This window comes from Solanum tuberosum, unplaced genomic scaffold (assembly GCF_000226075.1).
Source record: "Solanum tuberosum cultivar DM 1-3 516 R44 unplaced genomic scaffold, SolTub_3.0 scf00433, whole genome shotgun sequence".
NCBI lineage: Eukaryota > Viridiplantae > Streptophyta > Magnoliopsida > Solanales > Solanaceae > Solanum > Solanum tuberosum.
The window spans coordinates 425,011-451,737 of NW_006239356.1; the positions used below are offsets into that span (position 1 = coordinate 425,011).

Here is a 26,727-nt window from a genome sequence, read left to right on the forward strand (position 1 = left end):
AATAAAAAATAATAATAATAATAACAATAATAACAATAATAATAATAATAATAATATAATAAGAATAATAATAAGAATAATTAATAAGAACAATAATAATAATAACAATAATAACAATAATAACAATAACAATAACAACATCAAGAACAATAATAACAATAACAATAACAATAACAATAACAATAACAATTAACAACAACAACAAACAACAACAACAACGAACAACACAATAACAACAACAACAATAATAATAATAACAATAATAACAATAACAACATCAAGAACAATAATAACAATAATAATAATAAGAACAATAATAATAATAACAATAATAATAATAACAACAATAACAATAATAACAATAATAATAATAATAATATAATAATAATAATAAGAATAATAATAACAATAATAACAATAACAACAACAACAATAATAATAATAATAATAACAACAATAACAATAATAACAATAACAACATCAAGAACAATAATAACAATAACAATAACAATAACAACAACAACAACAACAACAACAATAACAACAACAACAACAACAACAACAACAACAATAACAATAATAACAATAATAATAATAATAATAATAATAATAATAATAATAATAATAATAATAATAATAATAATAATAATAATAATAATAATAATAATAATAATAATAATAATAATAATAATAATAATAATAATAATAATAATAATAATAATAATAATAATAATAATGTTAATTCAATATGGGCAATTTGGGAATTGTATAAAAGAATTAAGGGCAAAAAGGTAATATACTTGGTCAACATAAAAGGGCTTTTAAGTTAAAAAAAAGAAGCTCCCCTCACCTAGCTTTTAGCTTAAAATAAGTCATTTCTGACTTAAAATAAGTCACTTTGATAATTGCCAAACACTCTAATAAGTCAAAAACTGGCTTTTAAGACAGTTTGACTAGCTTAAAAGCCCATCCAAACAGGCTCTAACTATGTTAAGAAAGACACTGAATCAAAAGCAGACTCACCAGCTCTTCTACTTATAAGGAAGCTTGTTTCCATAGGAGTTTGCAGTATGTACTTGCATTGGTGTATGGAAAAAGATGTACTGTTATTTTGTAAGTAGTGTGTGCAATCTCTTTCTGGAGGTTTATTGATTGGTCACCAATATTATGTTTATTATTGAATTGCAGGAGCTCTTTTCAGAAATTGGTGACCTAAAACGTTATGCTGTTCATTATGATAGGAGCGGGAGATCAAAGGTATTTTGTTGACCTAGACTATGCACTTTAAAGGAAAATAATGTTTGGCTGAAATTAGTGGAACACTGGAACTGCTTCTTCAGGGAACGACAGAGGTGGTTTTCTCACGTAGACAAGATACACTAGCTGGTGTTAAAAGGTTCAACAATGTTCAGCTTGATGGGAAGCCAATGAAGATTGAAATTGTTGGAACTAACATTGTCACTCCTACTGCCCCTTTTTCCAATGGTGCTTTTGGTTTTGGAGATACTAATGGAGCTCCTAGAAGATATGCTTTGTTACTAACCAAGATGTTAAATTGGATCAAAATTTTGTTTGAGATTTTCTATTCTGCTATTTGATGACATAAATGAAAATAAGTTTTTTTTATAAGATTGTTTTTTTTTTTTTTTAAAAAAAATTATTAGAGAATTTTATTAATAATCTCGGTCCATCAAAGGACAAACACCACCTTACACCTCCTTGGGCTAAAACCCAATCCCAAAAGAACAGCCCAAATACTAAAAAACAAACTATTAATAAGCTAGAATCCTAATCCATCTAGACAGAGGCCCAATCCATTCTTATACTGGTGTTAAAGTAAGTGTCAAGGGATGGTTTCCTAAATCAAATCCCTTTATCTTCGTCTTCTTGTCTCCTCTTTTTCCTGAAGAAATGCTTCCACCTTGGAGTAACCATTGCCGAAGCTTCTTCCTTATTTGGGTCATTGTGGTCATGGTATGGAGTGTATGGAGATCCAATCAGCCACATACATCGAGTGTAACAAGCTTCATCCAGGTTTAAAGTTCAACACTAACTCTTGATCTGAGTCCTTTTTGCTGGCTGGAATAGAATAGTCTAAATAGCACTTCACTGTTTTTGTCTGCCCTCGAGGCTTGTGTAAATATGATGCTTGTGCATTTTTTATGTTGTAGCTTTCCCCATCCCTTTATCTCCTTACCGGTACTATCCTCAAATAGGGGCATTTTAATTTGTCACTGTTGATAATCTTCCTTCCTGTTACTTCCATGTTATTGAAATCTGAAAATCTGCAATTTCCTTTATCGATAGCTCTATTGGCTAAGTAGTCTGCTAACTTATTTCCTTCTCTGAGAGTGTGTTGGAAAATATGTTGTTTATCTTTCATGCATGCTTTAATTTCCTCCACCATATCTGCTATTATCCATGGGACTAACCACTGTTCTTTAAGTACCTTGCACATAAGCATTGAGTCAGTCTGAATGATGATTTGATTATACTGTGACTGTTTGCAATGTTTACATGCTTCTAAGATAGCAGTAGTGTTCTCCATACTTCCTCCCTTTGCATACTTGATGTCTCCTCTATCATTTCTTAGGCAAAATGCATAGGAACTTAGGCCTGGGTTTCCTCGTGAAGCTCCATCGGTGTTGTACTTTAGCCAACCTTCTGGTGGGTATTCCCACAATACCTTTGTTACCTTCATCCTAGGCCTGTATTTTTCCAACTCACTTAACATACCTGGCCAATCACTAGGTCCTTTCCTCCTTGGATGTCTCAACTGCAACAACATGTACATGTTCCTAGTGATATTATATGATTCGTGACACTGATGTTTTCCTCCCCTCGTGTTTCATCCTATTTCTCCTTCTCCAGAGCTCCCAGATCACAAAGCTAGGTAGAGCCCTATAAAGAGGTCTTAGTGCTTTTTTTGTATTTGCTCCCCACCATACCATTATAACTTCTCTTAATTGGAGTCCTGATATGCTTAGACCTGCAAAAGAGCAAAAATAGGACCAGGTCCTGTTAGCAGTAAAGGATCGAAGAAACACATGAGTTAGTGTTTCCTGATCAGGTCTTTCACAGCACCAACATTTAGAAGGGCCTTCCAGTCCCCATCTTCTTAGTCTATCATCAACAGGAATTTTGAATTTCCAAAGTCTCCACATCATGAAGGCCACTTTAAAAGGAACCCCTTTTGTCCAAATCCACTTATAAATTTTGTTGGGTTCCTCTTTATGCCTTATATACTGCCATGATGTCTTAACAGTAAAAGATCCCCCTGAATCCAACATCCAGCAGGGTGTGTCTTTCTCCTCTTTGCCCGTAGGAGGGTGGATATGTTGTATAATGTATTCTGCTAACTCTAGAGGGAGAATATCCTTCAACATCTCTACATTCCACTCTCCCTGATTAGTCAGCTCTTCAACTTTTGTATAACTATCATCCCATTCAAAATCTTCTCCCGTGATGGTATACAGATCTCCCAATCCTGTCCAATTATCATGCCATACAGAGACTGATCCTTTCTTCATTCGCAATAGGATTTGATGCTCAATGAGGTCCCTTGCTTGAAGCATTTTTTTCCATACTTGTGATCCACCTCCCCCAACTTTCCACATAATTACATTAGCATGAGTGTTCTTGCAATACTTATTTCTCATGTATTCACTCCATATAGAAGGTTTGGTCCGAAAGTTCCACCATAGTTTACAAAATAGGGCCATTGATAGGTCATGCATTAATCGAAATCCTAATCCCCCTTCCTTCTCTGGTAGGCATAGGTTACTCCACTTTGTCCAGTGTCTTCCTCTTCCTCCAATGCAGTTGCTCCAAAAAAATTGCGACATCATTTTTTGGACTTGATTTAGCACATTGTGTGGAGGATTCATAACCGATAAGCAATGAATCGGTGTACTCTGAAGCACATGCTTGATTAGAATGGCTCTCCCTCCATAAGATAGCAATTTTCCTTTCCAAGACTGCATCTTGGCTCCAATCCTTTGCATCATTGACTCATAATAAGCCTTCTTCTTTCTTTTATAAAAAATTGGACATCCTAAGTATGTGAAAGGAAATTCTTTCCTTAGAATTCCTATTGCTACCTCTGCTACTATGGCATCCCCTCCTGAAACACTGTGGTGCAAATAAATAGCACTTTTCTCTTTATTCACCTTCTGGCCAGAAATATCTTCATATTTCCTTAATGTTTCAGTAATCATCTGCATTGTTCGTACTTCTGCTTTGCATAGGATAATCATATCATCCGCAAAGGCTAAGTGATTCACTTGCTGGCTTCCTCTTGGCATTCCAAACCTCTTGAATTCTTTCTTCTTCATTAGAGAATTTAGAGATCTTGACATGACCTCGGCTGCCAATATAAAGAGAGTAGGCGATAGAGGATCCCCTTGCTTCAGTCCTCTTGAGGATTTAAAAAATCCTTTAGGCTGACCATTTAAGAGGATTGAGTACCAGTTGGAACTGATCAATCTGAACACCATATCAATAAGCTTTTCACCAAAACCAAGTCTTCTCAATACCTTGGTCATAAATAGCCATTCCACTCTGTCGTATGCTTTCATCATGTCTAGTTTAATCACTAGATTTGGAGACTTCCCTCTATTCCTTATTTCTGTTATAATTTCTTGAACCAATAACACATTCTCCGCTATGCTTCTCCCTTGTACAAAACCAGCTTGTTCTGAGGAAATAGGTTTCAGGTCTGAGAAAATCTTCACCGTTACTTTTTTTGGAATGAGAACTAGATTCGTGTGAGTAATGAACCGTGGTAACTCCGCACCACTGAAGAATGCCTTGACCATATTACAAATATCCTCTTTTGTGGTATCCCAAGTATGTTGGAAAAAAGCTCCACTCATACCATCTGGTCCTCCTGCACTGTCTTTGTTTAAGCCCATTACTGCCCTTTTGACCTCCTCCATTGTTGGCATGCTTTGCAACTCTTCATTCATCTCATCATTTATCACTACTGGTAATTCCTTCAGTAGCTCAAAATCTTCACTGTCTTCTTGCTTCGTGAACTGTTTTTTGTAAAAATCTATTGCTGCTTCCGCAATATCTTCTTGTTGGGTTAACCACTCTCCTTTCTCTTTTTGGATTTTATTTACCCTCAGCCTTTTCCTCTTTCCCTTAAGAATGGTATGAAATAATTTGGTATTCCTCTCTCCCTCTTTGAACCATTCCATTCCAGCTTTTTGTTTCCAAAACTCTTCCTCCCTTTGTAATTGCTTCCTTAGCTCCGCTTGAGATTTATGCAATTTTTCTCTGTTAGTGCCTGAAGGATCCAGTTCAAACTGTGTTTCGTTCACTTTAATAACTTCTTCAAGAGTGATTATCTCTTGAAAGATGTTACCAAAGGTCTCTTTGCTCCACTGAGATAACGCCTTCTTAACCCTTTTTAATTTATGATGGAATAAAATAAAAGGGTCTCCTTCAAAATCTGCTTTCCACTGCTGATTGACCAATTCCATGAATGATTTCTCCTTTATCCAGAAGTTTAGGAATTTAAATGGTCTCTTCACTTTCTCGCTACTGGTTTTTTGAGTAATTAACAATGGAGTATGATCAGAACCACTCCGCACCAAATGTTCAATTTCTTGCCCGGGAAAGTGTTCTGCATTTTCTCGTTGCATAGAACTCTATCCAATCGTTTGAAAATACAGTCTTCATCTGTTCTCCCATTCCACCAAGTGTATTTGATGCCCTTGAAGCCTTGATCCTCTAAATTGCATACATTAATGCAATGATTGAAGTCCACAACTTCTCCATTAGTTACTGGACGCCCTCCTAATTTCTCTTCTTCATTTCTAATCACATTGAAGTCTCCTCCGACTAGCCAAGGAATCCCATAGTTGTAGTCTTTCACTTTGTGTACATTTAGCATATACCAAAGATATTGACACTTCGATGTCCAGCCCTTGATTTTGCACTTTGATAGTCAAAACCTGCTCCTCATCCCTTTCTATTGTGTATTCCATTAGTTCATCAATAAAAGCCCAAATTTTCCCATTTATATTAACTACTGCATGCTTCATATCCAGCTTCTTTCTGTACTCCTCTAGTTCTTGTCTATCTTCAAAAGGTTCCATTAATCCCACAAAATAGAATTGGTATCTTTTATGCATATTTACCAATCTAGTAAACGCCTTTTGGGTGTTTACCGACCTTATATTCCATATTAGAGCTCTCATTGATACTTGGTATTTTTTATGATCATTCTCTTTGACCTTGATGATGCCTGAGCTGCATTTAGTTCTCCACTGCCTTGCCTTTTTGATTTAGCATGGACATCTTTTAGCTTTCCAGCCTATTTTGGTGACAAATCCCCTTCTATAATAGCTGCTGCAATGTTTTGTACGAGATCATTCTTATCTCCATTAGCTTCATTTGTGTCCAATCGATCTTCATTTTCATCCCTTTGCATCGCCAAAGGAAGGACTTCCTCATTGTTATCTTCATATACAATTAAAGCCCGTTTTGTTTCCATTTCACTTTGCTCCTCTTCTTATTGTATTACTTTTTCCTCGCTTTGTTTATGTCCTGATGTCTCCTCCGATCCCTTCTCCATTACCTTGTCGTTGAACGTTCGCTTTTCATTGACCTTTTCTGTTGTTTCTTTTGGTTCACTATCTTTCTGCTTTGTGTTGAGATCTCCAAAGTTTTTGTTTGCCCATTCTTTCGTGCTTATCTTGGTTACACCTTCCTCATGTTCTTGTTTTTTCTCTTCCTCATCTTCTTGTTGTTCTTCTTCCTCCAATCTTTCCAGAGTCCCAAAGGGATTTTTGTCCTGAACATCATTCTCCCCTTTGATATGTCCATACTTATCCCTTTTGTATTTGTTTCTTCTCATCACTATCCATTCCTGTTTGTATTGCCTTTGACCAACTACCCTTCCACTTGACAAAATTCGATTCGGTTCTTGCCTACTGGGATTTGTTTTGTGTTTACTTCTTCCTCCCCCTTATTTCCTTCATAATCTTCATTTCTTTTTTCATATAGTTCTGGGTGTATTGACCAACAACTATGCTCATCGTGACCTTGAAGATGACATTCCTTGCAATATTTGGGCATATAGTCGTATTGCACCTTCACCCACTTGTACTTAGTGTCTCCTGTGATATCATCCTCCTCCGTTATTCTAACCCGTTATGGTAGCTTGGCTGTCAGATCTACTTCAATTTTGACTCTAGCACAATTGGGTCTCGTTTGATTTCTTGTTGCCATATCTACTGTTAATGGTTTGCCCACTGCTGCTGCAATTGAAAAAAATTGCCTCATTTGCAAAGAAGTTTGGGGGAGGATCAGGGAAAGAGATCCATGCAACTCCTATTGTTGTTTCTACATCCGGCTCAAACCATGGATCCCATTTAAGAGTTCTCATCTGCCAATAATTATTCCTAGCCTTCACGTAGTATGTTGCTGTAGATAAAACTTGCACGTAGTCCTCCAAGTTATTGAGTCTGATCAAAATATGCCTGGAATCCAATACTCCTATCGTGCATTCGCTTTTGATTCCACATTGTCCTGGTATTGTTTTCCTTAGTTCCATAATAACGGGTTTGCCATAGGAAAATTTGCCAATAATAGCATATTGCAAATTTTCCTGAATGACTAGCGATCGTACTTCCGATGCCTTCCATGTAATATTAGGTTCTCCCTGTAGCATGACCACTGGTTTGGGAGTGACTTTAGGTAGTGGTGGGTTCATTGGTTTTGGTTGGAGTATTTGAGCATACTGCATAATATTTTGGTTTCCATTGCCAATCTTTTGTGGTTTTATGGTATCATGACCATGTAAGGGTGGGAATTCCTCCGGTGGGAAAGTCCCACCGGTGGTGCCTGCCGCCATGACAACGTCGTCTAGGGTTTTACTTGAACATCTAGCTAAGTGCTAATTATTTTTATGTGCTTTATTCTGTTGCCAACCATTTGCAAATTTCTTTTACTGACACACTGGCCTCTTCACCCACTCCTTAGAAAGGTCACACAAAGAAGAAATAAATATATTTGATCGTGGAGCTATGTTGCTCTTACTCTTCAAAAATATCATCGGGTTTGGGTCGGATCCTCCAAAAGTAGTTCATTTGTGGAGGATCCAACATGGGTGCGACAAGATTTTTGGAGAGTCCGAGCAACATAGTCATGGAGCACATTTTTTGTTTGTAGTTTCTGGGTGCTAAGCAAGTTCTAAAGTGGTTTCACAAGACTGGTAACTGTAGTTCAGTAGTCGTAACTCGTAAGAAATTCATACATATATGTACAAAGTGGAGATATTAGCTAGTTTGGTCCAAGCTCCACAGTCGAACTGTCGAAGTGAGATAAGTTAATGAAGTAGCCAAAAATGATAAATGTGTGATTGGTTTTGGAGACTTGTATTGGAGTTAATCGCGTGGATAGATCATACAAAAGTACTATAAATGAAACAACTATCGTGCAAATGTCTCATGGAACGTAAGCTTTGTTTGGCTGCAGAAAAGGAGAAAATTGAGTAAAATGTGGAGTTAGTGAGTACACATTTCCTTTGTTTGGACAAGGGCAAGGGGAGTACAGTTGTTTTGAGGAGACAATTTATAGGTCAAGAAAATATTGTCTCATTATGTCTTTCCTCTTCTATGTTGCATACCAAGCCTGCTCTCTTCCTCTTCTTTCCCTTCTCTTCTGAGGATTTCAAACCAAGGATTAAGGATATATAGAAAATGAATTCAAGAAGATTTGCTTATAAGCAAATACGTAGTTTGAAGGCATGAAGTAGATTAGTGTTTGTCATCTTCTTTAAACTGAACAACTGGAGAATCATTTTCATTCTTGTTGAGGTTTCTATCATAAATATCAAGAACTATTAAAAAAAATTTAATACTAAGACTTAATTCTTTTTATTTCATTAACTTCCCTTTATTAGCTTTAACTGTCTTTAGTCTATGGAGTATTGGAAGTGTTCAAGAGGCATTGAATTGGAAGTTTTTTTTTGTTATTAGCACACTAACAATTTATTCCACTGTTTGGCCCCTTGAATGTTGTTGCACTAACAAAGTTATCATGCAAAATGGAAGTTAGTGAAGAATCGAAATTGTACCACTTGTGACAAGATTTTCCATGAAGTGAGGTACATAACTTCAGTGTTGGATGCTTACTTTGCTGAGTGGTTAATGTGATGGCTTCAGTTTGAGGTACATAACTTTGCTGGTTTGGCGCCCTTAGTACTTGATTAAATGGATAATATGCTGACAACTATTAGCACTCACTCGGCTAATTGGATGATTGGTCAACTCATTGCAAGTGATTCAGCGTCAATTGACGTTTGTCCTCTCTTTTGATATTGTTTAACGTAGTTATATGATATAACTGGATTATGGATGTGGGATTAGTTTCCATTCAATGTGTTCTAATCATATTTCATTTGTGTTAAAACAGTGGTCAAGTAAGAGGTGGTGGTTTTGGGAGGTCACGGGGTGCCAGAGGACGTGGTCGTGGATTTCGAGGAGGCAACAGAGGATGGGGAAGAGGAGGTCGTGGAGAAAAGGTATCTGCAGAAGATCTAGATGCTGATTTGATGAAATATCATACAGAAGCAATGCAGACGAACTGATGGGTCTGGTAGTAATGTTTGCCTCTACATCCAGTGCTTAGTGGAGCCACACCACACAACACCACAGACTCTCTGTGCAAGCCTTTCCTTTTCAAGTTGCAAGAAAGAAAGTACTTGTAGGAAAATTTCAGCCGTTCCTGTAGGGGTATTATGCTTATTTAATTTTTCCCTCGCTTTGGATTTGTGACTTAGATGGAGTGATGTAATCTACTCACTCTTTAATTTATGTAAGAGATGTATGATTATAGTGGAAATGCTAATCCTTAGCCCCTACCACGACAAGGCTTTGCCGATGGTGGCAGACGCCAGCTGAAGGTGGTGGTCTGTGTCCTGAAGTCAATAATGCGGGTGTCAATAGTGAGGCAGGTTTTGTCACTCTATTCTTTTCCCCCTGGTTTCACAATTGCAGTCTTTGTGCAATTAGCTTTACTCTAAGCTTCTATCTAGTTTTATCCAATGTTTGTAATAAGCTTTAAAAAGTTGACTTAGGAAACAGGTAATGGGATCATTATTGGGTGACTAAGTTGAATCATCTGAATGAATTATATCTTATTTCAAATATATGGGAGGAGTAAGCTGAATGCTGGTGTTGCGGGGATCACAGATTGCTCATTGTGCTGATTCTCGCAGAGAAAGAGGCTTCATCCTCATTCTGTGAACATGACGTTTGACTGAAGTGACACACTGCATTTTTACAGCTTTACAAAGCTTGTGCCTTGTACTGTAGAATTGCTTGGGTTTGCTGTGTTTGTTTGTTGATTATGTGCTATTGAGTCTTAAATGCCGCTTCCCGAAGTGGCTTGAATTTTCTTCAAGTCTAGAGCTTCATATGGCTTGCATATTAAGCTATTTCTAATTCAAGTTCAGTGATTAAATCCTTGGCACTGAATAGAAAAAATGATTAATAGGTACGAATATGGAATCCTAATAAGCGATTGGTCCAGAAGCTATATAAACTAAGAACCTGTTTCTTTATTTTTGTGTAAATTCTCGAGTTTTTACTTGCGATATTGATTCAGTCGTAATTCTCTCCAAGGAGAGTTCATGCAATTTCAAAATCATGTAAAAAAATTATAATAGAAAGAAAGTATGCATCTCTCCTAATAAAGCCCTTCGGATAGAATGTGATGATTTTAACCTTGTGAAGATTTGGATTAAAAAAAATTATTTTACTCTCTCATCCCTGAGAAGGTTATCAAATTTATGGAGTAGCAACTGTGTCCAGAGCTTTACTGGTATGGGATGCAAGTTTTTGAATGGATTCTTTCTATTTCCAGATGGTCTTTAATTATTGTCCCCCCAATAGGTGACTTCTTAATTTTGCCTCCGTTTTCAATTTAATGAAAATATGTAGGCCAAAGTATCATTAACTATGATCTAATTTTGCAAGACAAATTCAGAACTTTTGCTTTGTCTAACAACAGTTGTTTAGGAATATGCCTCTATCCGCATAAGTCTGTAGGAACTAAATTTGTGCTTTGCGAATATTTTCTTTTCAATGTCAAAAATAAAAAACTGCAAAAGAGGTAAGATTTGTTTGCTTGAAGGAACTGAGTGATTGAACATAATCAATTTGAAGATCCAGAACCAATCTGCTATCAACAAACTCCTATGGGCTCTCAGTGAAGAGAAAATAGATAACTTAGGTGCACACCTACTCACAATGGAAGCATCTTTGGATGATAAGGAAAATTTTCAATATGAGAATATTGGGACGATGGTACTCAGTTGATCAAGCATGGGAAGTTTCATATTAAAGAGGTTTACATGATCTAGCCAAAAAGCAGTGATTATCCTCTAGATGGCACTGCTGGAAAGAACTACTAAGATGGGGCATGCCAGTGATGATGTACATACATATGCATCTTGTATAAAAAATGTACACTAACTAAAAGCCTCCTATTCGAATGTTGTTTCTCAAATGGGTTGTGCAAAAAGCTATGCAATGGTTCAAGTGCAATACAAGTATCCGACTTTGGGAGAAAGAATTGCAAATGCTACAAGCAGAAGACCTATTAGCCACAACTGTCTATAGCCTCTGGATTGAGAGAAACCAACGGCTGCATCACAACAGAGCTACCATCTTCAAACATAAGGCTCAACACTGCTATTTGCTTTAAAGTTGACTTCTCTCTTTTGAGGTTTTGTGATTTCTTTGTTGTAGAATAATAGTTTCTTTTTAGCACGTTTCAAAATAAATGCTCTTTCCTTTTTTAAGGACTCTTCAATTCTAAAAAGTTCTCAACCACAAAATTTACTTTTTAAAATGTCGTGCCAAGTTAAAACCAGACAAATGGAGGGGTAGATTTTCAGTCTCTCAGAATTGCCCACTGGATAGTTGAGCCTTGTTTTCCAAGTCTACTTGGTGATTAATAAAAAGTTCTCTTCAATTGCACCCCTCAACACCCCCCTCCCCCCCCAAAAAAAAAAAGAAAAAAGAAAAAAAAGTGAGTTCCAAACATAAGCTAAAATCAGAATGAATACTGAAGAGGATCCTGGCATTTTTTCACCTACAACCTGAACTAAGAAAAGTAAAAGCACACAACTAGTATATCCGCTACAATAGAAATGAGAACAATTCTACATGTATATCGTTCTACACCACCATGCTTCCGAAAACAATAATTCCCAATATCTTAATTACATGCAGGCAAAAAACCTTTGATACATCAAGAACCAAACTTCTTGACTTTAAAAACATACAACATTACTCCGCACAAAGCTTAAATGTCGAACACCATTGGGCGACATCATTGCTCCTTTGGTCTACTCCTCACTTTATCCCAACTAGAAAATATTAACCTCAAAAGAGAATAGAACACGACCAGAATGCATGACTTTATAAAGTTCCAAAATGAAGAAGGCCAATACCAAGGATACAACAAACGGAAAAAGAGACTTATAATATGCCGAGGGTATCGTCCGACCTGAAGCAAGACATTAAATCACGTTAGAGGAAAAAGTGGAACTCTTAAGACGAAGAGGAAGGCGATAAAACTCCTAAGCTTGCGATATTCTCTAATGGCAATCATAAGCTTCCATGTTGAAAAGGAAATACAGAAACTAACAAAGGATTCCATTCTAAGAAGTTATCTTTGTATACCACCCACTTACAAAAATATCACCAGTTCCACCTACAGATTAGGTTTCTTCTATCCCGGACTTTTCTTCTCAACAGCTATGCACAAGATGTTACAAGCTAGTCCAAAAATATATGCAGCTTAAGGTTCAAGCTGTATTTCTGACTCTCAAAGAAAAAATCTGATAAAGACCAGAATATCTTTTATTTAAAGATACCCCAAAGGAATCTGAACTATTGTTTCTGTAATTCTTTATCTACTTCCTAGGTGCATTGTGCATCAGGATACTTTGCTACACCGTTAAATATTTCACACACAGATGAAAAGTAAATACATCTTACATCAATCCATAAAATTGTCCGGAATAAGACGAAGTAATGATATCAAATCATGAGCTTTATTCAGATAATGGAGAGATAACTCACAGGATATAGCAAATCTAATGCATCCCATGCTGCATGGCGGACAGCTCTTGTTGGGTACATGGGAGCACCTGGTGACGTGAAGCTATACAAGCAAGTTTTCAATCGTGTACTAGTAGTCATTCTCAACTCTAATCCTGCAGAGAGGTCATTGTAAATGTAACTCCATTCTTTACAAAACCCATATTTATTACAAATTAGCTACAAAACTTGCTTTACCTTGAAGGACCTTCAATTGGGAGAGATAATGCAACAACACTGGCTCCACTTTTAGTTTTTGAAGCTGACAACATAAGTATAAATGAGAACAAATACAGGAAGAGTAAGGAAATGGCTTGGGATGTTGAAGATACTTCTCTTACCTGATCAGCTAGTTCAGTGACAAATATATCTGCTGCACCACCAATCAAGAAAGCATTCGGGAAATCAGGGAATTGCCTTAAGAAACTTCCTAGTTTGTCACCTGCAGAAAGATTAAACATAAGCATGCGTACTCAACCTTCTATGCGAGGTTACTGCTAAGATCAACTTACCTAGGTTATAGAAAAATATGAACCTTGAGAGGAAGAGAAATAGATCTCTTTGGGCCTGACAAGATGAAGACCGCAAATGATGTTAGGACATGCCCACTAAAACAAGACTTGCTTTGGCACATAGGAAAAGCTGAGGGGGCAAACATCAGACCTGCAAAGGGATCTTCTTTAATCGGTCAGGAACAAGGGCAACTTCCTCGAGCAGATACTGTTACACGCATCCAAATAACTTAATTATCACCATTTGCTTTGATTGATCAAAAACAAACAAACAAAAACACCAGTTTTACTCCAAATACTTGAAGAAAATAGAAATCAAGTTACAGGTATTTGACCTTAAAAAGACTCTGGAAACGCCTTGTGTTTGTTTGGATGTCAATCCTGCAAAAAGGATATGTCAACCAATCACTTAACACATTTTAATGGTTACCCCCGTACTCCATCCCCATGCATATTCAGAGAAGTTATTCTGAAGCACAGAGAAAATGTTGAAATCCAGAAGAGCAGGAATATCTTTAAATCATAAACCTGTCAGACACTACAGTACAGTTGGATAGCAATATTAAGCAGTCTATTCTATGAGCATCAACCGGGTAAATCTCTGAGTAGCAATATATATTAACATGGATATGACGAATGCAAGAAGGTGAAGAGCTTTGCTGATACTGATTTGTAGGCTAGTAAACTGATCCAACATGATGATACATTTCGTTCATGCACGAGAAAATGAAAGCAAGAGCAACAACCAATGTTCCAGTATCAGCAAGAAAACTTAGGAAGGTTGCAAAAGGGAAACAAGCGCTGAGGAGTGTATAAATCAACAAGCAATCCAGATTGTTGCCTAAAGGATACACCCTATACAGTGAACTCTCATCAAATTCTAACCTTGATATATCTAAATTATAAAGATTTGTGCAGTTGAACTATTAGCAAGTTCAGCACTAGAATGGAAAACTCACATACTGGTAGCTTTACATACTTCAGACTCCATAGAAGCCGCAAATGAAAAGTGACATTAGCAATCAATAAAATCTTAAAATAAGAGTGGAACTCATACCAGAATACATTTGTAGCTCCTTGAACAAGAGCTGATGAGTATCGGAGGAGGACTTCAGAATTTTCAAGTTGAACCTCAAACAACTGCAAAGTAGAAAAGATTTTTTTAAAAAAAAATAGTAATTTCAGTATCGTTGCGTGAACAAAACACACACACACCTCTCCTCCTACCCCCTTTCCCGCTTTTCTTACTTGTGAGGTCCTTTTCCTTCCTCTTTTTTTTTTTTCAGAGTTGGGAGTGGAAAGGAAGAGGCGACTTTGTACGAGCATTTTGATAATATTTACAGATCACACCATGAGAATACGATCTTCACTCTTGGATATGCCTAAACACTTGAAGCTGTAAGAGTTTCTAAGAGACACATAAATATACCCCTCCAAGTCTTTAAGCAAAATGAGTGAAATCACTTGGAATGTCAATCCGGAGAGTAAACCCACTTTTGGCCCATTTGCTCACAGCATATACAAATATAATGACCAAATTCAAGCACAGCCCACAATATTGCGAGAAACACATGATGCTAGGCCAAGAAAGAAAGATAAAAAGGCTCCTCATAAGTTGGAAAAAGGAAAAAGAAGAAAAACATGTACGATGAAGTCAATTGAAAAAGTTCGTTATCAAAAAATAAAATAAAATGAAGTCAATTGAAAAAGTTCAAGAAAATATCAACACCAGAGCTATAATATCATCATTAACTTGTGGGTCTGAAAACCATCTTTCACTCCTTGATCTGGGAGTTCTCATTCTACCACTACATACAGAGTACAAAACTTAAAAGGGAAACTAAGATCATTGAAGGACGTAAAAAATCTACTAACCCACTTATGGAAAAGGAGTGAAAAAATATTTGCGGCAAAAGATTGGCTCCACAGTTGGACGATTAAATCAAGGATCGGTTTTCCATTCTGAGGTACATGGACAAAATGATCAGCAAGCACATAGTAGTAGCATGTCGGTCCTTCAGCCCGTTCCTCTGCAACCATAATAGCATCCATGGTGCCGAGTATTATCTCTGTTAAGATGTTAAATCATAATATAAGTTCTCCACCCTGATAGATCACCAAAAATGCTTCACATTAAAATTTTCCTCTAGCATATGATATCTTGTGCTTTCTGGACACATTTAGCTTGAATAACAGATTAATGAAATTCTTCAGATTGAAAATATTAGTTCAAACAGATAAAAATATTAGCTTGCAGTCTAATATTTCATTCCATACTTAAGCTGGGATATACAAATTTTAACACTATTGTATTTTCATTTGTCACCCAATTAGCTATTTCCCAGCATTGCCTGATATAAGTTCTCATAATATGCAAGGAACATTTTTTTTTGATAAGGAATGCAAGGAGCACTTATATCATTTGAAAACCTATGGAAAAAATGTCGCTCAGAAATACCATCTCTATAATAATATAATATAGACGAAATGGAGTATTGCTACATTCTACAACATACAGAGCACAACATTCCCTACACAAAAGGGCTCTAGTCTAGAACAATTTCCAATCAGAGCACCAAATTCACTTGATGAATGACAGTTCTCAATTAAAGATATCTTGCGAATGCAACTACCACATTACACACATTTTGTATAAACATATTAACAGCATAGCATCTTTGTGACTGATATGGTTACATTAAATGACTCTCACAATAGCATTAAGGTTAGACAAGTACTGATGCAGCGCTTTCTCAAGACTTGCTGAAGTAGAATCCTCAAAAAAATTCACCATCTCAACTCTTTCATCTTTTTATTCTTTTCAAATTGAGGATAGAGAAAAGGGAAATGGGGAGAGGATTACAATGTGGGGAATCGAACCTCAACAACAAGTGAAAGTCCAAGAAGACAACCAATTGAGCTACTAAGATTCCCCGCGATCTCAACTCATCAATGAGATGTAGATGTATCTTCATATCAATCATTCAGTTCACAAGAGAAGCAAAGAGATGAATAAAAGACCATATGTTTACAGGAATTTATAATGGACAGGAATCCCAATCTTATATTCCAAAGGTTGCTTTAGAATTGAAGGTGCTCTACAGGTGTAATTGGTAACAATAATGTCAACAGACCAGTTGTATACTTACCAAACAAAATGTAAAGTCACAGTCGAGTTAATTTTCACACACCGAGTGTTTACCAATTTTATCTTAGCAACATTAGGCTAGCTTCATACTTACCAACAAAATGAAAGTCACTATCAAGTAATTTTCAAAACACACGGAGGATTTACAACCAAGCCTGCCCAATTTACCAATAAACCTCCCAGATGACCCCTCTGCTCCTCTCCAAAAGCACCGCTTTTGATTAGTTATTGAGCTTCAATAGAAAATACATATTAATTCAACAGATCTCTTTTTGATCAACCAAGACTTTAGTTTGTTTGTCGTGGCTCACAACTAACAGAGCAGGACATTTTAGCTACCCTCTCACAGTTTTTTCAAGCCATAAATATTCGTACAAAATGCAAGTAGTAAGAACTTTCTAAGTTTGACATGCCTTTTTCATGTTTAACAATCAATAAGTTGACTTTGTTTTCCACATCACGGGAATAATATGCTTAACAAAAGCACCCTACCTAAGCCAGCAAAATACTAAAAGAAGAGTAATAACTTTGAGTTACCTTTTGCTGGATCATCTACTTCCAAAGATATATCAGCGAATAACGTGGTTAACAACAAAAAAGAGCGCACACACACACCACACCATACCTAAGGCAGCAAAAAATGAGAGAGTAACAACTTTTGAGTTTACCTTTTGCTCGATCATCTACTTCCAAAGCTATATCAGCGAAAAGCTCTTGCAGCAAGTTACGCCTCTGTGAGGGCGAAGTCAATGCCTGAACCAGAATTCGAAACAGATGCATAGAATTCAACCAACTCAATTAGTCAATGAAAACACGGGAAGATCAAAATTCAACAAAAAAGGAAAAGAAAAGAAAAAAAAGGGGAAGACGCACAACACAAAATCAAAGCATATACATACACGCTGAAGCTTCTTTTCAATCTCTTGTGTAAGAGCTGTGAGGTAAGCGGAGCTTCGAGCTATTGAAACGGTAGCCATTGTTGATCTCTTCGAAATTGCCCTAAATCCAATTAATGATAAAGTTTGTGGTCAGACAAGATTTTACATTTACAGAGATTGATTTTGACATTTATTCATTCATTCAAAGTAAAAATAAAGGAAAGGAATACGCGAAACAATAATTTTAATTTTTCATGTGTAGTGGCATTTATGGGGAAGGAAATGGGGCAGATGGCTTGTGGTTTATTAATACACGTTTGCTGCGGCCTTTTTTTTTACGAAAAAGGGAATCCCTATATTGGAAATAGTTTAAATATATCCTTTGTTATACTTTCGGATTAAATATACCCCTCCCGTTATATTTTTGGTACATATTTACCCTTATAACTAATCAAGTGACACATGGAGTACATATTTACCCTTATAACTAACCAAGTGACACATGGACGACTAGGATTTAAGGAACTCATCAAATTTAAATCATACCCAATTATAAACTAACCCGCCCACCTGAATCAATTTGCCCAATCCGATTTAAACTTCAAACATAAAAAACCTAAAATTGGGTCCAAGTCAAAACTGTAGAAGGCAAGAAAGCTTCTAATTCAATCTGCAGTTTGGCAAAAAATAGATAAATTGTTCCAAAATACTAGATGCATGGTCGTATTTCTTAGCAACTTCCAACTTTGATTAATTTCAACATGACATCTCTTGGCTATTGTAATGTAATTGCAATTTTTTTTCTCTTTTCTTTTAAAAATTAAGTCTATCATGGATACAGCCTGCTAAGTTATTTTCTTTCGAAAAGAGAAATTACCTAAAATTCTTTGGAGCTTGTAGAACAAAAAGGAGTTGCGATGATATCTAGAGGTGTAATTGGTTGTAGCTCTCTCGATGCAACTCTTAGCAGAACCCAGGTTAGAAGACCCAAACTCATCTGAACATAAACCTGGACACTCTTCTTCAAATCATAGACAAAATATAACACCTTCTTTAGATTTTTTATGTTTGAGGTTTAAATTGGGTCGGGTAAATTAATTGGGTTGGGGAAAATTGATTTTATGGGGCGGGTTAACTTATAATTTGGTATGGTTTAAATTGGATGAGTTCTTTAAATCCTAGTTGTCCATGTGTCACTTGGTTAGTTATAAGGGTAAATATGTACCAAAAGTATAACATGAGGATATATTTAGCCCGAAAGTATAACGAAGGGTATATTTAAACTATTTCCAATAGTATAGGGGTATATTTGACCCTTTTTCCATTTTTTTATTTATAATTTAATGAATCCATTTTGGATAATGGGGACCGAGAAAGTTCCATCGGTCTCCTCTCACACTTGCTGGCTGCTGCTCAACATTAATGTAACGTTTTTATTTTGGTAACCATAACAATATTTCCATATTGTAATAAGTTCTATATACATTTTGCGCCATTTATTTAAACATTAAACATTAAATTTTAGGTTTAAAATACATATTATTTCTTATTCTTCTATCTATTGGATAGATCGTAATTACTCAATTTTCTTTTGAATAATACAATACAATATTTGGTTTCAATATCAATGCAAACAAGCTCTAATCTAAGTTCAACTCTGCTTTATTATCCTTTATGTGGATTCTTAGAAATCCATTCCGAACAAATAAATTCGGAGTTAAAGTTTAATATTCACGTGAACCAATAATAATAATAATGTCAAGTATCACATATAGCATTTTATTTATTTATGATTTCATTTAAAATGATACTCTAGGTATAATGGCAATTGAACAAAACCACTAGGTAGATCAAATTCTGAAGAAAGTTTTCACAAATATCTCAACTGTGATATCATTATACACAAGGAAAAACAAAAATTGACTTCTGGAGAAATATTTTTTCCAATACCAAGCTAATTAGCCCTACTTTTTCACTCCACTACAAGAGAAAACTAGTATGGTGCACTAACAGGTAAAATAATGTTGCTGAGGTTAACAAGCTAATAGCATGTTTTGCACCAAAAGACTACATTCGACCCACCAAAAGAAGGGCTGAAAAGGGGAGTCTATATGGGCTCAAAGAGTGAGAGGGAGAGAGAAGCCATGATAGATGCCCCACACTTCACAGGTAAAGGTCACAACTTCCAAGAAACAAGGCATAACTATATTTCACAAATGTCAATACAAAATGAGGAAGATGAAAGAAAACAGGAGAGACTGAATTTCCTTAAGGAGATTCAGTAAGTATCACTATACATACAAGCTCAACTGAATGTTTAACAGCTGCACTGTACAAAGGGATCATCCATGCTTGACAACATTATTTTATATACAAAATACCTAAAAAGGTAAGTGACACCAGAAAGATGAGGGACGAGCTCATCACTCCTGAAAACTTCTGTCAGAGGGAGACCAGAAGAGAGTCAATGATTGAGCTCACCAACCCATCAATGTTCTTCTGACTTTGTCTACAATCTGATTTCTACCGACCATAGATGACATGTCAAATCTACAATCTTCGTCTAAAAGGAATCTGTAAAACTCCCACTCACGATCACTTGTACAATGCCTTCCAATTTCCGCCTGCAAAAAGATATTAAAGGTGATCCACCATGAGAAAAGGAATAAAGTGATATAGTGAACCATTTGGAGCTATAAAATTAAAAACACAGGCATGTGCACCAGTTCTATATGGGGAGGTTAGTTGCTTAAGGAGATAATGCCTCCATTCAATTTTCTTTAGAATTTTATCCTTTAATTAAAGTTGAAATTTGAAAGCAATTCGTCACTCGAAACGTTCCTTCACCCCTAGATACTCACCGAGAAGATGCAGATCCCAAGAGTCTTCAATGCCAGAGTAACGTTATAGAAAACTCGGGGTCTACCCTTTCCATCTAGCTCCACAGGATTAGCAACCAAAAGTTCAGTATCTGGCCCACGATTTGTGATAATTACACGTAGAGGATGAAGCATTTCCACCTTCAAGTGAGAACAAAGAGCATCTCATTTATCTGGATCCACAATCTTTTTTCCATCTTTCTGCCTAATAAAACGGTCTAATTCCCTCAAACCTTTATTAACTGATGAAAATCGACCATAAGCAATCTAAACATAAGAAAGGTCAATTATCAGATTAACTAGGATTCTTCTTTAATTCATTATTTCGGACATAACCCGATGACAAGTAGAAATATAAACTGGAATGAAAGAAATGGATTTGGAAACAAAAGATCTCATGTATGAATAACCAACTTTTTAGATATTTGACAAGTGTTATAGAACAAAGTTTATTAGGTATCATTAAAACAGTAACATGGATGAATCATTTTTCCTTCTTTTGATAGGTAAGCAAGCATCTAGTTTTCATTACGGAAGACAGAAACTTACAAAAATAATTACCTACCAAGAGTACATTATTCCTTCTGAGTTCTGTCCAATTTGACAATCCACCTTTAGTTTGATGTATTTGCTTTTCATGAAAAACGTTGTTTTCCATCTCTATGTTGTAGATGAGTAGAAAAAAGGATAAAGTTGTACCGAGAAAGTATAAGTGGGACCATTCAACCTCTGTAAATTTATTAGAACTTTCAATTTAAGGAATGTGGACAACATCTAGAATACACCATAAAGAGAAGTTAGACAAGCATTTTAGAGAGGTAGTGTCAGTTTACATGAGGTTATAAAGACTAGAAGATGAACATATTTGGTGGAAAAGATTAGCACCTAGCACTAGATTAGGTGACAAAATAAGACTACCAAAGGATGTTTCTGCATAAGCATAATGTTTACCATTTCATCAAAGCGGAGACCAAAGACAAAATTGACAAAATCACTGAACTTGCATTCCTAATTTTCTATATAGCAATAGGCAATCCTACTATTTAAGGTCCAATGTTTGCTAGTATTCTTCTAGTTTGGTCAAAAAAATTATATGGTAGGAGAAAATGTAGAGAATTTCTAGTGATAGAGAAACTATTGTTTTATAATATTGTACAGAGATGGGCTCAAATGGAGCAACATGGACAATGAGTATTCATTTAATCGACTCAAACTTGCTTTGGTTGAGGCATATAGTTTTTGTTTTATTTTTGAAACTGGTAAGTATCAAACATAAAGTTATTTTTATTGCTGTAATAGCGAATAATGCAATTATTGACTTCAAACTCATTGAAGTCGGGAGGGCCAATTCAAGTAACCTGGCACTAATAGGTTACACTTGCAATAATGTCACAAAAATGGTAGGGGAACAATAGGAAGTACAAAGTTGTTAAATGTAAAAGTAAGTACCTGAATATTGCAGTCTTTCAATGTGCACATAATGTCATAAAGAAAACCCTTGTGATCAACACAACCAATCTGAACCAATGTATTCCCTGGGCTCAGGGAATTATCTATTGTCACACTAGCCTTCTTCAACTGTGTCATAACTGGGCTAAGAGCTTGTGTGCGAAAGACATTATCTGATAGTTCACACCTAAATAATTCCTAAGAAACAGATGGATAAAGAGAAGAGATACATTGAAGATTATCATACTGCGGGCCAGCTAACTGAAGCTCACAACTACATGATTGGCCCAGAACAACATGCAACTGCTTATATGTTTCATTTTGTCTCTCTTTTGTGTGTAAGAGCTCACTGAACATGAAATAAGGTAGATTTTAACATTAATGAAGAGACAACACCATCCATATGTAAATATAAGATCTTTAACTCATACAGTAAACGAAAGCTGAAGTTTTGTGCTAAAAAATCTAAATTTACAAAAACCAGAACTATATTACAGACTTTGACTGCTTAATATATTAAGAATATTTCATTTTTCATCATTAACCTCTCTAATTATTTGCAATAAAACAGGAGGAATGCAATTATAAGATTTAAGCAGAAAAAGGTAAACGGAAACATCATCTGCAGATTATTTTTGTTAGTCCAATATAAATATGGATGAAAAAACTCTCTGCATATCAGAAATGGATGTTATTAGTCTTCTGAACAAGGATATACTTAACATTCTTGAAAATTTGATACAAATAAAGCAACATCATTGGAGCAAATATAAGAATAATTAGTTTTTTTTCAAATCAACTATATAAATTAGTGAGAGTCTAAAAAGAAGAAGCATCATGTAGGCCCCAATGTATTGAGGCAGAAAGACACAAGTAACTTAACAAAAACAATGTAGTTGCTCCAGTGTTGTGAAAGGCGATCGCCTCATCGCGAATGGCGAGAGGCGAGGTGACCCTTTATCGTCTTTTAGCTTTGATACGCTGAAAATACACTTCCCTAAAGAAGCATAAGCGATCGTTATCAAGTAAAGAACCTAACTTGTAGGTTGGGGTCGATCCCACGAGGAAAATGGTCTAGACTTAACTTTAACCAACAATTATATTCGTTTAGTCAAATTACTTCCAGAAACAAGTAATTAAAGGGGGGATTTTGTGAAACAAATTGTAAGAATTCAGTAATTAATCAGTAAACAAAAGTCAATTTTAGTTGTTATCAAGATGAGAGAATCAACTAGGGTATATGCGTTCCCCACAAGCTCATAACGCAGTAATCCTAGTAATAACAATCCTGTCCTAGTATGCTACATGCAAAGTGATAAGTTAGGTATCTCTAAATCCTTGGTCCGGCATCTAGAGAATTTCACCCCGCACCTTGGTCCGGCTATGTGTGTATAACTTACTAACCCTTACCTTTACCTCATATTAGACATCACATCGATTTTTGTCTTAGTTATTACTTCGCACCAATCGACACTAGCCTATTAGATAGTATCACACTAAATCTATGTTGACAATTTTTTTCTTGTTGATTACCTCCTTGGTCTGGCAAGTAGCAACAAGGCGAGTTCTAACGCGTGCACTCGTTAAAAAGACTTCTAAACGAAAGAATTATCAATGCATGCAACAACACTATTTAGGAATTGCTTATTTACTATTCATACTTTGTTAATCGCTCATAGTTCCCACAACCCTAGTCGTGGAGTTTAGTTACCCATAATAATATGAACACACTTCATTGTTTTAGATGAAAGAATTATGAACTGACGTACGAAGAATAATAAACCCAGAAATTCAACTTGAATTGCAACACCAAAATCTTCAAAACGAACATAGGAAATTAAGAATTGCTAAAGTTGCTAGTTAATCTCCCAAGTCAAGAAAATAAAAGTAATAAAGTCTAACCCCTAAAAACGAGGTTTACATACCCTATTTATAGAAAACAAATCCTAAAATAAAAGGGAAACAAAATAAGGAAATAAAATTGCAGGACGCGTCTCCATTCCACGAGGCTGACCTACGGTACGTAGGTCTCTTCCGTGGCTCCATACTTAGCCGATTTGAAATCTTCACAAATCCACCTCTCTCAGTCAACTTTCATGAACCAGCAGCACGGTCCGTCAGTGATACGACGGACTGTCAGTAACCTCCATCACTCTATACTTAGATTATTTCAACTCAGGTACTGGAACCACTACTCTGATCACTTCTACGGAGTTGCAGGACGGACCGTAAGTCATTCAACGGTCTGTCAGTCCCCACCGTGGTTCCACACTTAGTTAGCTTTCCACGAGCTTCAATCTTGCCATGCCGATCGTCCCACGACCTTTATCTACGGGGTGTTACTCATCCTACGGTCCGTAGGTGACTCTTTTTCAGCAGTTGCCTCAGCTACATTTTCATCTTTTAGCGCCTGAGTTTATTCCCTGAAATTTCAGGAAAAACACATAAAACTAACACACAAATGCCCTAGACATTCACAAATCCTAAGAGAAACATATCAATAGTACCAAAAACTCACGGTACATCAAGCTTTGTGCCGAGCGATCTTCAAAAGGCGATGCCATGGCGACGAAGGCGAGAGGAGAGAAAGGCATCACCTTTTGTATTTTTGTAAAAAAGGCAACCAATTTAGGATTTTAAAAGTTAAAAGTAATTTTAGGGTTTTTGACTAGACACCTCCGGCGACCAGCCAGACTTTTTCGGCGACTCCAAAGTCCTTCTTCTTCTTCTTCAAAGTCTTTCTTCTTCTTCTTCTTACTTCAGAGCCATTTGTTTTGTTTTTTTCTCATTCAAGTTCTAGATTTTAAGTACGTACTATCTATTTTCAGTTTTTGAATTGAAATATTTGCTAATATGTTATTGCTATTAAGATTTGGTTATTTTATATTTGCAATTAAATGTTATAATTTTTTGGTATTAATTGGCACCACACTTCAAATAGGCGAGCAACCTTGTGGCGAGGCAGACCCTTGTCACCTTTTATCGCCTTTTGCCGTCCAAAACACTGAGTTGCTCTTTAAAAGGTGCCATTAATTAATTTACTTGTAGAAAATTTATTTACTTAAACCAGGTTCCAAGATCTCTTTTTTTCCTTAAGACACCACTGTCCCCATACACCCTGCATTTAAGCCTAGTTCTGTATTGGCCTGTTCAAGATTTGACAACAAGAACAACGACAGATCCATTACAACTCTACAACTCAATATTGTCTAACCAAAATGCAGAAGAGAAATCCTTACTAGTGGTCTGTTATAAAGAGAATGTCTAGGACACGATCATGTGGAGTTGTTGTCACCTTTACCCTTTGGATGGTAAGCTCAAGCTCGCAGAGAACTTGGGCAACATCTATGGAAATCATGCACAATAACGTCATAAGAGAACAAACACTAGTCAATAGGTAGAACCATTGCAAGAAATTTATTTTTACCATGCAATAATCCTCTTCGGTCGCGGCTACAAAACGTCAGCAAGTATACAGGAGAAAATGCTGGACATGGGGATGGTTCATTCAAATAGAATAAAACAGAGCATGATGGGCACACTGACAGAAGGCGCTCTTTCAAATTCACCCACCTTACAATAGATGAACTAGAGTGAGGAACCACTCATAATACCACATAGCACCATATCCCATCTGTTGAAACATCTGATTCATAGAAAACGTTGAGCACTTAGTTAAAGCTGATGAGAAAATGCATATAAGCAAGGAACCTAAACAACAAACTGTTACCAAATTGCAATAACTTCAACAAAGAATAAAAAAGGTTGACAATTGAAAAACACAGTTTAATAATCAGTGACATTACAGGAAAGATAAAAAAGGTAATTCCATAGCCTAGCTTCACATATTATGTGCACAATGTATAATCAATTATCAATCAATCAATCAACTGTCTTAATCCCGAACTAGTCTAGTATGTTCATTAAAATATTGCACTCAAACCATAAAATAGTAGAGAAGCTTCCCCTTAACATGAAAATTGAAATATTGTTAGGGTCTGAATAATCATGTAAGCAAATTGTACTGCATATCCAACATTCAAAACCCTAATCAGATGAAAGTCCAAACAAAAAAAAAAAACTAAAAAGTGAATATGCAGAAAATGAGTAGCTAAATATAGCAAATTATGAGATATAAGAATACCTCCTTTGGTAATGTAGAGTCCAAAATCGAGAATAATATGGCAAATTTCACATCCGAGGCCAGTTTTATCTGGACAATTCACTGTAATAACATAAGGTTCATCGGACCTTTTCCCTTTCTGGATCATTACGACATCATCCATCGGTAGTCCCATGCCGGATTTCAATCAAAACAAAGTAAGCAGTCGTCTGCCGTTTTAATTTCAAAATTTCCTGGCAACAATTCTAGAACATTCCGTGATTAGTTGGTTGGCAAAATTCTCAGCGAAGCAGGTATTCTGTTGTTCCGACATATAAAAGGGAAGTTCGATATATTGGAAGAAGGGAGGTAATCCGTTGTGAGATCATATTTTATATGTATTATCCTAAAAAATTTGAGGACTGCATTTGCTAATTTTGTATTTATCTGTCTTAATTTTCTTAATACACAGTCAACTCCTTGAAGAGGTTGCGACTTGTAATAAATATTGTGAATATTTATCCATTTTTGAAGGTTAATGAGTCACAATGTGATAAAAGAAGGAAAAAGATTTATCCATTTTACTTGCTCTGGGGCACATTTGATTTTCAAAATTGGACGTTTTGGCCATGAGG

General features: G+C 36.0%; 2 protein-coding genes and 1 pseudogene across 2 annotated transcripts in view; 1 reads left to right on the top strand and 2 right to left on the bottom strand.

The window, feature by feature from the left end:
- Positions 1–10,162, top strand: part of LOC102591640 (THO complex subunit 4A-like) — a 19,690-nt gene extending 9,528 nt beyond the window's left edge. Inside the window, exons 4-6 of the mRNA XM_015303409.1 lie at positions 1,189–1,257; positions 1,341–1,525; positions 9,427–10,162. Of these exons, the coding sequence (XP_015158895.1) occupies positions 1,189–1,257; positions 1,341–1,525; positions 9,427–9,601 (429 nt within the window). The 3' untranslated portion in view covers positions 9,602–10,162. The remainder of the gene's footprint in view (positions 1–1,188; positions 1,258–1,340; positions 1,526–9,426) is intronic.
- Positions 10,163–12,124: 1,962 nt separating this feature from the next.
- On the bottom strand, positions 12,125–17,928 carry LOC102591980 (uncharacterized). The gene is made up of 11 exons (XM_006363325.2): positions 17,684–17,928; positions 17,453–17,537; positions 15,512–15,705; positions 14,694–14,776; positions 13,972–14,017; positions 13,788–13,844; positions 13,637–13,691; positions 13,466–13,566; positions 13,323–13,386; positions 13,107–13,240; positions 12,125–12,528 (listed from the first exon to the last, which is right to left on the bottom strand). The coding sequence occupies exons 1-11, from the start codon at positions 17,759–17,761 to the stop codon at positions 12,352–12,354; spliced, it is 1,074 nt and encodes a 357-aa protein (XP_006363387.1). The 5' UTR covers positions 17,762–17,928; the 3' UTR covers positions 12,125–12,351.
- Positions 17,929–20,139: 2,211 nt separating this feature from the next.
- On the bottom strand, positions 20,140–26,288 carry LOC102592308 (ACT domain-containing protein ACR9-like; annotated as a pseudogene).
- Positions 26,289–26,727: the final 439 nt, after the last annotated feature.